The sequence below is a fragment of the Anabas testudineus genome, chromosome 3, assembly GCF_900324465.2.
Source record: "Anabas testudineus chromosome 3, fAnaTes1.2, whole genome shotgun sequence".
Classification (NCBI taxonomy): Eukaryota; Metazoa; Chordata; class Actinopteri; order Anabantiformes; family Anabantidae; genus Anabas; species Anabas testudineus.
The window spans coordinates 15,780,355-15,795,039 of record NC_046612.1 but is presented as its reverse complement, the minus strand read 5'-3'; the positions used below and the strand labels follow the sequence as shown (position 1 = coordinate 15,795,039).

At 36.9% G+C, this 14,685-nt stretch overlaps 1 protein-coding gene across 1 annotated transcript in view; it reads left to right on the top strand.

Annotated features, from left to right (window-relative positions):
* Nucleotides 1-14,685, top strand: part of luzp2 (leucine zipper protein 2) — a 120,519-nt gene that overhangs the window by 84,122 nt on the left and 21,712 nt on the right. The window contains exon 6 of the mRNA XM_026378658.1: nucleotides 6,066-6,128. Coding sequence (XP_026234443.1) covers nucleotides 6,066-6,128 — 63 coding nt within the window. The remainder of the gene's footprint in view (nucleotides 1-6,065; nucleotides 6,129-14,685) is intronic.

The window sequence follows — 14,685 nt, the reverse complement described above, 5'->3', positions numbered from 1 at the left end:
TGCTTCAGGTCACATTAGTATTTATTGGATGTAATTAAATCATCATGAATTAAAGTGAATTCATTCTGGAGGTCAGTGCTGACATCCAGTTTTAAAACTAGTTTTTCAAATATGTATTTTTATTATAGCAGCCTGTCTTTTATAGAAACTGTATTTCAAATATCAGTAACACTAGCCACTAGTATTTTATAACTAAACTGGTTTAGTTAAGTACAAGTTTATGCTCCTTTTCTAAAGTCTATTCTATTTAATCAAAAGATCGTGTTTCAGAAGCCTGTTTAACATCATATCAAAATGTCAAAAAGTAGAGCAAGAAATAGTTAAATAGTCATATAATAGATTATTACAGTGTTTTTTAACTGCATGCAATAATGAATAATGAATTATCTATATTGACTATAGATTCACTGCAGACCACAATATGACTTTTAATGTGAAGAAACTCCAGACAGAAACTGGTGTTTAAAACTCTAACAGAATATTTTTCTAGTTCATAATTATGAAAACTATGTGGTGGGAGTCAATCAGAACCACATGGGACAAATGACTAAGCGTGCATAACAAAAGTCTTTGTTCTTAAGTTAAAAATGAAAACACTAGTTCATAATGCTGTTATTCCCCTTCACTTGTCCCAGTGGCTCACTGCTGGAGTCTTTCAAAGTCCATCTGTAGTGAAGTCTAGAGAGGAGCACTTTCCTATGAAAGATTATTATCAAACATCACTCCCACTACTGTAACCCAACAAAGTGAAAGAGACACGTCTACTTCAAAGCTGATTCTAACACCAATTTCAACAAAACTAGAACCTGTGTGGCAGTCTCCAGGTCTCACAAAATTCAGATTGCTATCTTCTGGTTGAACAGGAGTTTACAAGCGTGAATTAAACTGTGATGGTGAAATGATTATATGAAATAAAAAACTCTGAGACATCAAGTATCTTAAATGGTGAGGCAGCTTCGTGACAGGTGAGTTACTTTACATGGCACATACTGTACTATATTACCGCATTATCTTCTGCTGCCGCGGTCTCATCTACAACAAAAGGTGACAACAAATGCATTTGTTTTTATGACATCTGAAAATATTTTTTATTTTATGAGTATACCTTATTGTGGCTTTGAATTTACATAAATAATGGAGTGATGTTTCCAGATTTGAGATGCACAAGCCATTAAAGCAGCCATGCAACAGGAACATCTTGACATTTTGTTTTCTTTGTCACTAGAATGAAGCTTATTGACCTTTTAAGATTAAACATGTTGCGACAACAGTTGTTTGCTTGTATCGCTGAGTAGTGTCATGGCTAGTGTGACTCACTTATTAAAAATAAAAATGCCAACCCTACATGCACCTTTGGTGGTTTATTTCACATTTGCAGTGCTGGGCAGAATGGACAGTGTGGGAGAGGCTTAATCTTCCCTGTTCAACAGTGGCAATCAAATTAGTTTGAGACATACATATGTAATATGACTGGGTTACACTCACACTCAGTGTTATATATATATATAGCGTGGGAAAACCTTGACCATTTAGAAAAAAAAAAGTGTTTCCAGAAGAGTTGGCTTCTGACACTAAGGCTAAAAGGATCTAATACTGATGTGTGTGGAGTAGTGTGAAAGTTGACCTAGATGGACATTAAATATCAACAGAGCTGTCAACTTATTAACACTTTCTAATGTGTCAAAACAACTCTGGTGAGTTGCCACAGCCATTTACTTAGAGATGAAGTCCTTTAGAAATCAGTGATTGTCCTTATTGCAATATATTCCTGTATCCTTTTTTGTTTTGTACAAATTATTATTGTTACACATTTTAACTTCTGCTGAATGACACCACTGTGGTAATAACACAGATGCATAGTCATATGCAGCTCACATTTTGCATAATGCACTGTAACCCATAAGCTCCAGAGGATCTCACTTTCAGTCTGAATATGTCCTGGAGCTAAACTGCGTCACAGTTTATGACAGCCGCCAGTTCTACAAGTCCTCGTGGTGGTCCCTCTATAGGGGTGATAGGAGGTGCACCTGTGTGCTTTTGATGCTCGGCCAGTTTTGCCTCACTGAATCACAAGCAGCTTCATCCGAGCTCATTACTTCTGCTCAGTGTGCATGTATTGTATGTATTTGAGTACACACTACACTATACAGATGTGTGTGTGGCAGTTAGAACTGAATTGCAAAGGATTGACAGAGGCCAGTTTGTAAGAAACTAGCACTTTTTGAACTGAACACAGCTTTTTTCTGCCTGTACTGTAAACCTGAACCTTGTCTCATCACCATGTTTTCAAGGTTCCTGTTCAGTCCATAATTATATAATGCATAACCACATGTAGTGTAGTTTTCTAACAAAGTACATTATGGTTTAAGCTGGCTTGGGAATAGATTGGTCTAACCCTAACCATAACCCAAATAATGTTGTGTTGCCATGTTGTTGTTGGTAATGGTGGTAATTAATTACAATTTTGATGTTATAGACAGCAGAGATGAGTCATATAATTGTATATATAATTCCAAAGTTATATATTTAATTGCATAAATTGGCTTTGATATACACTATAAACATTAAGTGCTGAGTAATTAGACACTGTAGCTTGTCTGTAGCAAATGTCATAGGAATCTGTCCACTGTGGAGACATTTCATTACAAATACAGGTGCTCTCAGTAGTTCTAAAGGTGGAATCACCAAAATCAGTGGGATTAATTCTCTTGTTTGATTGTAAATGTCTGTACAAAATTTCATTGCAATACATCAAAGTGAGATATTCTAGTCTGGACCAACTGACAGACCAACACTTTATTCCCTACAGCCACAGTGCTAGCATGGTTTAAAAATAAATAAGATAAATTGATAATTCTAGCGTTATTCAGACACAGATGGCCTGTGAATGGCTGTCATCAAGCGTGGAATTGTCAATACAGTCAATATGTACCATGACACAAAGTAAGTGTTGTGACAGTGGCCACATCATTTATAAGTAGATGTCAAGGACCAGCTGGTGGATGCCTATTTCCTCCTCCCTCTATATCCAAACTGTCCCTGTGGTTCACAGCCAACTCATCACCTAATAACACTGAGCTGTCTCCAACATCAAGCAGCAAATATATCATCAGAGCACAGCAACATGATAGGCAAATGTGTTATATCCACCTAAATTAATCTGTGGGCCATCTACAATCCTTTTGCTTAAACAAATAACACATTTCTGAAAATACCGGCAACTGTTCCAGGGTAAAACCAACATTTCCTCACTCTCACTAAAGCCCCCCCCCCAAAAAAAACTCTGAAGGGCAGGCAGACAGACATACATGTAAAAAGTGTGTGAAATGTACAATTATTAATAAATAATCGGTTAAATCTCTCATATTTCCCAATCTCAGTTGTTAGATCTGTATTTTGTTTTGTTCTGTTAAGATTTTAGATTTAGAATTTAGATCATATTAATCCCATGTGAAATCATTATTTATTTATGATCAGATAGAAAACATATCTCGTTGTTTGTGAATATAATGGGCCAGGTTTTTATTCACTCGGAGACTTGTCATTTTTAATTAAGTCCATTGTGTTTTTCAAAACTGCCTGTTATCCTCAGTAACTGTTATGTGATGTTTACTGTCATGAATGACTCTCGTGTATGGACTGTTTGTAGATTAAGCCATGTGTCATCTCCTATGTAGATCTTCCCTGGGCTGCCTCCCACATAGCAAACATTGTGATGAGTTTTTCTCTTCATTGTACAATGTACAGAGATTACTGCCTTTGAAAAACCCTGCATGATTACAGTTTTGCCGGTGCTCAGGACCACCCTCTTGGCATCCAGTGTTACACCGCTTCAAAGTCTGTTAGATCTCACTCTAAACCCATACACTGTAATCCCTTCACATGAAAAACAACTGTGGAAAAAGACTTGTTGTTGCAAGCATTTGTGTATGTACCATATGTACTGTGCAGTCAGTTTGAGGAGCAATTTGCTCTACAGGGCTGTGGTTGAACAGTTTTCAGTCATTGAGTTTAGTTTTCTTTAATCACAGTTAGTGAATGAATATTCATTGCTCTCACTTGTGTTTTGCTCAATGGGTGTGAAGAACTGACCCTCGACTACACGTAATTAACTCATTGATAAACTAATTAAGAATCTTAATGCGTTGAGTCAGTAAAAAGTGTAAATAAATCTTGACTGGTTGCTATGATGAAGTTGCATCTAATTGCGTTTGTTTCAGATAAAACAGAGGTGATTAAAACTTGAAACTTTAAGACATCCTTAAAGACATTTTAAGGTTCTGTGATCCTACTACTTAACATTTTCACTGCCTCTCAGTAGATACTCACATTTTGAAAGAATGCTGAACAGTCAAACGTATCAAACAGTAAGTAGTAGCAAAGATCTGACAAATGACGAGTTTATCAAAGCTCCTCTATAGCTATTCTGTACCACCTTCCCTATGCTTCTTTTGAAATGTGATGCAAAACACTGTGGACTGTGCTTGATCTTTGAAACTAGCACACAGCTCCATCTTGGTGATTGGCTCATTGGTTGAAGTAAATTCTAACCTATCCACTACCTTATCTAGCTCATCCAAAAGTCACCAATAACACCGTAGCCAATGGATTTATAAAGACCAAAAGTAGAAGACCTCCTTCCGGAGTGCTGTAAACTGGTCCACAGCACCAGTTAGAGAGCAATAACACAGAGGAGAACACACGTTAATTGCACTCACACGATGATCCTCCACAGGAAGTAAACTGGACCATTTATTAGACATTTAAACATGCTGCAAGCTTGAGACTTCCTGCAGCAGATACGGATACAAGTACTTAGTACATGGACATAGATACACTCAGTGTGTTGCATGGTCAAGTATGCTCTGGTCACTACATAATACTGATTGTACAGTGTATATTTCTATTGATTAATTTCGGAGTCAGTGCAATTTGAAATCACCTTACCTTAACTGCAGGTGCTGAAGACTGTTCAAATTTAGTCCTTTTAGGACTTTGCTTTCGTTATGCCTGATCAGGCTGTTTTATTGGGTCATCTAGGCATCGGAATAGGTACTTTGGGTTAAGCACTAAGTTGGTTTAAGACCAATTTTACTAACAGATCATTGACAATTAACAAGGGAAATGTCTTCCCCTTAAGTACTGTTATCACCCTCGGGTCCCATTCTCTTCCACCTTTACTTGGCCTATGTTGGCTGTGTCATTTGCTGACTTCCTTTGAAATATATACTGGTGCATTTTACTCAAACAGAAAGAGAAAGGAAGATCTACAGCAAGCTGTGGCCAGAAACCCTATCTTATTTTTGACTTTGGCATTTGCTTTTACAAACAGGCATTCTCCTTAGTGATAAATTATTGGTTCTTAAGAGAAAAAAGAAAATTAAATATTTATTAAGATAAATAAGGATTCAGAAATATTTCTTTTCTAAAATTTGAATTGATAGATTTTATTTTTTCAGTAAGTGAGTTTTTGTTTTCTATTGACTTGCTAATGAGAGCAGTGCAGTTCAACAGCTGAAATTATCAGCCAGAAATCACATTTAATAACCTCTTGAACTGGCAATGATCATTAATGCTTTAACAAATCTCATGTAAATGATGTAAGACACAGTGTTTCTGTCTTAGTAAAAATCTTCTCTTCTCTTGTGCTTCCAGAGTGTAAGAGTACAGCGAGGATCTTAACTGGCACCAAACAATGAGACCCTTTGTGTCCTATTTTGCCTTCTTTCTACTGGCTGCCAGTCAAATGTTTTTAAGGTTTTACTGATCATGTTTAGTTCAGTGGAGGTCTGGCCTGAACTATCTTGCTGACCTTTTAGATGCCTGTGAGCCTGAGTGCACTCTCAGATACTTAGACAGGGCACTCCTGACCACTCCTCAATCTAGTCTCAAATCAAGATGAAACCAAACACTTGGTGTCAGAGTTCCTATACAGCCACATATCTTGCTGGAGCAACTGAGGTCCACTGAGTCACTAGTGCGTTTTGTAAAGCAGATAAATTTAAACATGCAGTGCAGAGTACACGACAGACACCAATGACATTTTTTCTCTCTTTATTTTTCAGAATAAGAGCCTGAAAAATAAACTACTCTCGGGAAACAAACTTTGTGATGCCTATGCCGAAGAGGTAAGCATTTCCACTTAGTCGATTCTGTCCTGTTATCATATACATAATGAATTCTTAACTCTACCTACTTATTTGTTCATGAAATAGGTGCAATTTATAAGATATTGCAGACAAATATTCCTATGAGTAAGCAATGTTACTAAATACTAATTGTATCTAAGAAATGCAGAAAAATCTAAATGAGATATTTTACTGTACTCATAATAATCTGATGGCTTACTGTGCAGTTTGTCTGGTTCCCTGAAATTAAAGTTAATCACTATTATTTAGATAATTATTTTTAATTGTAATAAGGAAACTATTGGTGGTACCTCTACAGGGCAAACGATAAAAAAAAAAGACTCGCTACAGGCTTGCTCGCTCTTACACACACACACACAAACTTGCTTGGTTTTGGCTGCCCAGTGATTCTCAGAACAACTTGTCTGTGAGAGTGAGCTATTTGATGGCTGTACTCTGCAGTCAGGTTGTAGTGAGAGCAGATTCGAGGACATTTCATCTCTTTCATTTTTGCTGTCACCTACTTTTTCTCTTTTTCTACTTCAGCTCCTCTGCCAGTTGTTACAGTCAGCAGCGTCCACCAGGTTCACATCCTTAGTGAAGCCTTGAGCTGAGCTTTGAACTGCTGCTTTTACATTCCTGCTGACCAGTGCTCATGCTGTAATTTAGCCATGCAGGATCATATAAGGCAGTAGGTCCTGCGGGTATCCTGATGACATACCCAAGTCAGTGCAGCTGGTGCCGTGTAATCGAGGTTCAGGCTGAATAGTTACGCAGTTATGCAGTTGGGGATTCCAAGCATTTTCTATATCAAGGATGCAATATGTAAAAGAACAGAGGAGTAGACATTTGTTGTTGTTAATTTGAAGATTTTTAAATGACAGAATGTTTGTTTGCAGTTTAAAAATGTCTGGCATGCATCTGAGAGTGTTATGTTAAATCTCACAAATTAGTCATGTCATGTATTTTAAGGTCACATTTAAAAACTACAGGGTGAACAATGCGCTTCTCAGAGAGAAATTGCTAGGAGTCAACTTGATATGTATCTCTCCTTTTGATTTTGAGGAGAGCAGTACTAAAACACCAGCAGTTGGAGATTAACTAACATGTTAGTGACGATTTATTTATTTATTTATTTTATATTTATTGGCCTTTTTTTTAGGTGATACCAAGCTCAGGCCTCTTTAGTGCAAACAATGATGACAGCTCAGCACAGTGTATAAATATAAAGTAATAATTATGTGTACTTGATAGAACATAAAGATGAATCTTTACCCAGAATATCAAAGTGGCAACAACACAGACGAGATCTGTCACAGATTTCAGCAATGGAAAAACTCCCATCTCCGTTAGATTTTGACTACAGTGTGGAACAGAGAGGAGCAGCTGATCAGGGGATTTGAGGTTTCTGGATGTAGAAGATGGGATGAAGAGATCAGATATGTAAGCTGTCACAAAACCACGAGGTGACTGGATAGTAATCTGTACCCCCAAAAGTATTTGTGGCCTTGCTTACAATAACTGAACACTGTTATTGACATACTAAATGATGTAGTCTAAGAACTGAAAAATATAATGTATGAGTATGCATGGGAATTAGCGTGAGAATAAAAATAACCTGTATTGTAGACTAGACATTGAAATTGACCGCAGTCATACACACACCACAGTTGAGTGGTCCACAAAGAGAATCCAGTGTTTTGAAACTCTTAATGTTGAAGAGCTTTTTATCGACCCAGAAACCTGCTCCAACTCTACAGCTCTTCCCAAGTTCCTACTGATGCAGGAAATTGATGCTGAAAATTGCAGGCCTCTTTCCTCCTACAAATCCTCCAGCTGAACATCCCCTGACATTTCACCAGCTCGTGTTATCCAAGCTGTCATCAAATATTCAAACTCTGAGATGATGATGGCACATTTGACTATGCAGCCAAGCCTGATTATAACACTTCAGGAAAGAGTTGGAAAGAGTACAAAGGCTATGAAGAGGTCCTGATTGAAGTTGTCCGTCAGTCTGCACTGCAGCAGCAGCAGCAAAGGAAATGATATAAATAGTGATGAAATGATTGCTTATAATTGATATTATCTTGTGCTCAGAACTACTTAATATTGAGTTACTGTATGCTAAGTCCAGTAGTGGTTATTTCTGCAGGACTATTACCAAGGTAAAGAGACTACTAGAATTTTCATGAACACAGGTAGATGGAGGACACTGTTTTCAATTACCTTGGGATGCTATAATAGTTCAAGTACATCAGTGAGAAGAACATTCTTCCTCCTACTGTCATCTCAGATTGTTTTTTATGCTGAAAGGAGAAGGATTGCAGCCTGAACCTGTAATCACACTGTTATTGCTGCATAGTGACAGAAAGAGAGAGATAAACAAGCTTCAGAAAAAGTTACCATTTGCTAACTGCAGCATTCTATTAAAGGTTTGTCTGCAGGTGAGAAGGTAAGATTTACTCACTCTAATGTGTACCAATCTGGCACAACTCTGAAACCACCTGGTGGACAGTGATACCAATGGGAAAATGTAAAACTTGAAAACATTATGTTTTTTTTTTTTTCTTGTTTGTTTGTTTGTTTTGACCTAGCACACTTTTCACTTTATCTCAATATAGTGGACAGCCTTGCATTGGCTCTAACCTAGGCTCTAGGAACATGTTAACCTCTGAAAGTTTGCTTAATCGTTGTCTAGAAATCATCTTTCAGGCTTCAAAGATCCTTCCAATTAAGATTTCCTTAGAGCATTAAGTGAGTTTAAAAAGCGCTTGTGATAAAATCTTTGAATATGAAGTCACAGCTTTGAAGCCATGTCCAAGAACTCAGATTAGGCCCTAGCTTTTCTAGCCAGCCTTGGATAAACTTTCTAAGCACAAGCTCCTTTTGTGTCCCATGATACATTTTAGGATTTTCTATGAGTAAACAGTAGCTTTCCTTTATGTGTGTTTTGCATCCTTATCTTGTGAAAATTGGCTTTGGGAATGCATTGTATAGTGGAATATGTTTTAATTGGTGTGATAATCATTTTTAAGGTAGCAGCTTCTACTTTTGCTTGACTTTTGCTTGCTATGCCAGGTGGAGGATCAAGCTTTGTTGTCTCGTGAAAGCTACTCTGTTAAAAAAATGTATGAAATTACATGTTAACACCAGTTTTATGGTCTAGTTGGATCTTCATTGAGTGTAGCATTCAGCACAAACAATATTATTTACAAAAAAATAAAGGCCCACTTTACTGAAAATTTCTACAAAGAAAGCTTCTAGAGCTTTGTAGCTCTGCAACTGCAAAGTTAGTTTTGTCCAACTAGCACTGCAAAGTTATTCAGTTATAAATCATGACAATGTTCTCTCTGTAGCAACAGTAGTACTTAAATAATAAATCATTATAAACATAGTCAAAAGTTAATAGTCAAAAGTTAAAACTATTATGTTTAAAAAAAAGTGAGCCTCAGCACCAGTCGTGCAGTTTGAACCATCAGTCTGTCAGATGGTTCAAACACCTTTAATCTATTTGTCCACGAGGAGCAGATCTGACTCTCAGCTGCTATTAAGATTAACAGGGCTAATAAAACTCCAGACCTTGTTATTCCATTCACCACAGTCTTGAGACAGTTAAAGGATGTGCCATTTTTTATACTACAGTTATTACCAGTGGGTAAGAATGGCGACGTTTTGCAAAGCCTTCTTTCATAGTAAGACAGATGGAGGCATGCCAAGCTTCTTTTCTGAATGTCAAAAACAGCTTGGAGAGACAGTAGTGAAATTGTCAATGTTGAAACATGACCATGAGAATAGGTCACTGAGAAAAGTGTATCACAGAATTAACAAGTTCAGTCAGGAAACTCACTGGCAGGCAGCCACTGGCCTGACTCTGCTGTGTTTTGTTCACTTCACCAATCACAAACACTTCACAAATTCAGCTGTCCATTCAAATTGCAAAGCCAACAGTCCAGCTCTCTGCTGCTGCTCAGTTTGCTTCTGCTGCTGCTGAAGGTTATGCTGCCTGCTATACATATCTGGCTATTTTTTGCTCCCTATCTATTTTATCTGAAAAATGTCATGCAGGCTTTCTTACGCAAACCTCTGATAACTCAGAAAACCTGAGTCAAGGTTAATAATTTTCTGTGAAGGACGGTGACATGTGGCGTGACAGATGCAATTAGATCTGTTGCTCATCTTTTTCTCAAGATCATGAATTTGTCGCCTTTTTCGTATTCTGTGAAATTTATGGCATTGCTGCACAGTCATCATTTGGATTAGGGATATTGTTACATATAAGTATTTCAACTCTGTCCTTATTAGAATTATACGGTGGTAAGAAAAAGAATGTGAATCATTTGGTATTAATTTGTAAAAATGTAATCTGATCTTCATCTATGTCAAGAGTTTTAACAAATATAATGTGCCTAAAATCTGATCTTTCATGTCTTTATTGAGAAAAACCATAATAACCTCGCAGTGTGAGTTGAAAATGTGAACCCTTTGAATAATGACCTCAAAAAAGCTAATTTGGTTTGGAGGTGTGGACTAGAAGTACTTTGACTGACAAAAAACACTAACTCTTTGAGTTTGCTTTGCACAAAAAGAATATGCTTAAAAGAAGCTTTCAGAGGATCTGCAATCAACAATTGCTGATTTATAAAAATCTGGAAATGGTAACAAAGGGATGTCAAAGACTTTAGAAATTAACTAGTCTACAGTTGGGCAAAAATGGAGACACTTTGGGACTGTGGCTACTCTACCAAAAACCAAACAGTGGGCGGCCAGTCAAAATGACCCTAAGAGCACAGCGAACACTCATAAATGAGGGAAAGAAACAACTCTGAGAGACAGCCAAAGATTTGAAGGTATCATAGGAACTGACTTAGATGAAGATCAGATCATATTTTATGACAAATTAATGCAGAAAACCATGAGATTCCACACACACTTTGTATTGCCACTGTATTTCATTCTTGCATCAGGATTTAATGAAATCATCTCGTAACCTCAACCTTATGCAGATATAATGTGATACCTGGGTTTGGGAGGATATGCTGTAATGACTGATTTCAAGGTGAATGGCCCCATGTAATTTCTACAAGGCTTTAGAAAGGGAGCAGCATGGCATCATTTTCTGCATTGGGAGGCAATTAATAATCCAGAAGAATGAAACAACACTGGTCTTTATTAAAGCATCAATTATTTGAATAAATGTTCTTCACTTCCATTTATTAATAGACTTCGGATGTGTGCAAGAGAGAAAGCGAGTTGTACAATATGTTCTGTGCTCCATCAAATGTTCTTGTTGTCTCTCCATGTGTGAATATCCAAGGCTTAAGACATTTATTAGATTTTCTGTCCTATCAGGAAGCAGGAAAGAGGTGCAATATGTTAGTTAAAAGCCATGTAATATTAAAAAGTTCCAGGCCTGATCCAGAATGGAAAATTAGAAATCAAAGAATTTCTACACATCTGAATGTTTGATGTTTGGCTGCTTTGATAATACGTTGTTGCAGGAGATGTGTGCTCTGAGATTCAGCGATGTTCCCTACAATACAATTAGTTATGTGCACAGGGAGCACATAGAGTAGATCCTTTCAATAATGTATAGCTACGCTGTTCTGCTTAATTCACTATCTTTATTGAATGAGTAAGATTACCCTGACTGACATAACTATAATAAAATTCATACTTCAGTCAGTAACCTTTGGCTGCCAGCCTGCCACTGGATTCGTCTGGCATGCTGCAGCCAATCGGACACACTTCACAAATAGGGCAATCTGTTTAAATGGGGAGGGAGGTGCATTGGGTTTGTGATGCTGCTGTGCCCCCCACTGCACATGCACATACAAAATAGCCGAGGACGTCTGCACACTTTTGCACCCTTACCACCACCCTGCGATGTCACGTCACCTGTTTGTGTCTCCGTTTCTGTAATGTGGAGCAGCTGTGTGTTGTTCTCCCGCAGGAAGTTTTTATGGTACATCGATTTATGGGCACAAACGGTACATACAAAACAGATCCACTGTTTTGTCCTTTTTTCAATAACAATGTAAGATAGTTGTTAGTTGTTCTTCCTGAAATAAAGCTTTGACAACTACTGTGCAGAGACTAGGGAAGAATAGGAATATAGAAACGCATTGGTATAAAGCCATCCTATAAACACATACTCCCTTTGATCTCCATGTTTGAAATTCCAGACATGCTCACGCACAGTGCCGTAGGCCATTTGAACTTGGATAATGAGAAACCCTTAAAGGCTGTTATGCCATACTTTTGGAATAATGTTATTTGATGCAGAGCGGAATAGTTCGTCATCAGCTTGAGCTCAAACATTATTGATATTCTCTGAGAACGAAAGAGCAATGTAAAAATAAATAAATAATAATTTCACAAAAAATGAATCTGCATTAAACAAAATGAATAGTGAAGTGAAGGTATACAACATGCATATGCAACTAGTCTGTCAAATAAGGAGAGATGTGAAAATGTAAATACAATCAACGTCCTTTAGTTGGTGTCACATAAAAAAAAAAAAAATGAAAGAGTAAATTCTGGTTTGATGATCCAACAATGACTAATCAATGAGGTGCTACCCATTCTGCTTTTTACTTTTAGGAGTGCTATCACTCATTATTGACAGATCAAAATAACTGTTGTTTACGATCAAGCCAGGCACCAGTTTCCAGGTTGGATAAACCACTAACTGCTCAGAAACAAAAAAAAGAGACAGACAAAGTTTGTCTACCTGGGGATCAAAATGTTCTTTAGAGCATTTTGCAAATAAAGATGAAGACATTTTTATCAAGTGTTGGTACAGTGTGTATACAAGTAGCTCATCTGACAATTTCATCTCATAATCAATCTTGTGTAAATAGTGTTATTCGAATTACCATTTTCTGTTGTACCCCCTTTTTAGCAAAATGCTAATTAAATTTGTGTTGTGTTATGAGTGTTATTAATATAGATCTTTGTTAAAAATACATCAGTAAATACAGGGATGCAAACTTGCGTGAGTTGTGTCTACTTCTCATCCAAATCACCTCGAGGTTGGTATATTTACACATTAAGAGTAATATTGTAATATTAATACAAATGTTACATGAGTTTTTTGAAGTTCTGTCTTTTACATTAACTTTTACAGACCAAACCTACAGTGGATCCAGAAAGTTTTCACAGTGCTTAACTTTTTCCCCATTTTATGTTTTTATGTCAAAATTCAATAATAAATACCTTATTATGTCAAAGTGTTTTTTTTTTTTGTTTGTTTTTTTTGCAATTTTATTAAAAGGATTGATTGTACATGATTTGGAAAGAAATACACATTTTCAGAGGCAGGAATTGGGAGCGTTGTGACGATCGAGGGAAAGACGAATGCAGCAATGTACAGAGACATCCTTTGTGAAAACCTGTTCTAGAGCACTCTGGACCTTAGAGTGGACGGTTAATCTTTCAACAGAACAATAACCGTAAGAGCGCTGTAAAAAACCTTCTGGATTCACTGTATGATGAAGACAACACAAATTATGTGGGTTGTTAGCAAAGCCTTGTCCAGAAAAGTGTGTTACTGATCATTTAGTGCTGATTGTCACTGTTGCTAGATAAAATGCCAAACAACAGTTTAGATCAGCCAGCCTTAAAATGATGACAGGACAAAATGAGCTTCAGTGCATTCATTCCAAAACCTCATACAGAGTCATACCTTGTCTTGTACAACCATTAAATGAACGAACATTAGTGCTGCTACTTATACAGTATATTTATGTTTACTATTTACAGTATTTTAAGCATCTTTGGTAGAAATATTTGATAAATGAAAAAAGAAACCCTAACCCCTTAAAAGTGTAGAGGTCTGCCCTCGTTTTACTTAATCATTACCCATATTAACATGCAAAAATAAATAATAAACCTAGCCTGGCAGAAGACGATTTCTAGCATAGTAGCACTCATTAGCAGGCCTACTGTGGTAAAATGTAATAGTTTTGTCATCATTCTCATACTAATACTTGAATATGTATGACACATTACTTAGTTAGAAAGAACTGTCGTACTACACTAATCTTATAAAATATTGCGCAACTGTATTTGGTTTGCAACTATTTGAAATGCAAGTGCCACCCTTGTGAGATTTAAACCATCAGGAACAACAAGAGAGAGATATGCTGCTGCGATTCTCCTGGGCTGTGAAGACAGCTCACATGATTTATTCGGAGTAAATAACAGACCGATGCTTTGGCAATTCTGAGAGCTCAGCACATTTAGAGATTCAGATATTTGCATTTATAAGTTAACACTCCGCAGTGTATGGCTCTGTAGCCTCTTCATATGATTCATTATATTACTGCAGGGTCTCTCAAAAGGTCCACTTAACTGATAGAAATAAAATTTATTGTCATTTCATTTTATGACCTGAACACAGAAAAAAGTCTTAATCTCAAATAAAATATACGGCTTGCACTTGTGAGTTCAAGCTGTTTAAAATTAGCCCTGCATTTATTTAACCTTCCGTTATATACAGTCCCAATATGCAATTTGAATTTATTGATTGATTTACACAAGACAGAGTTGGTTATCA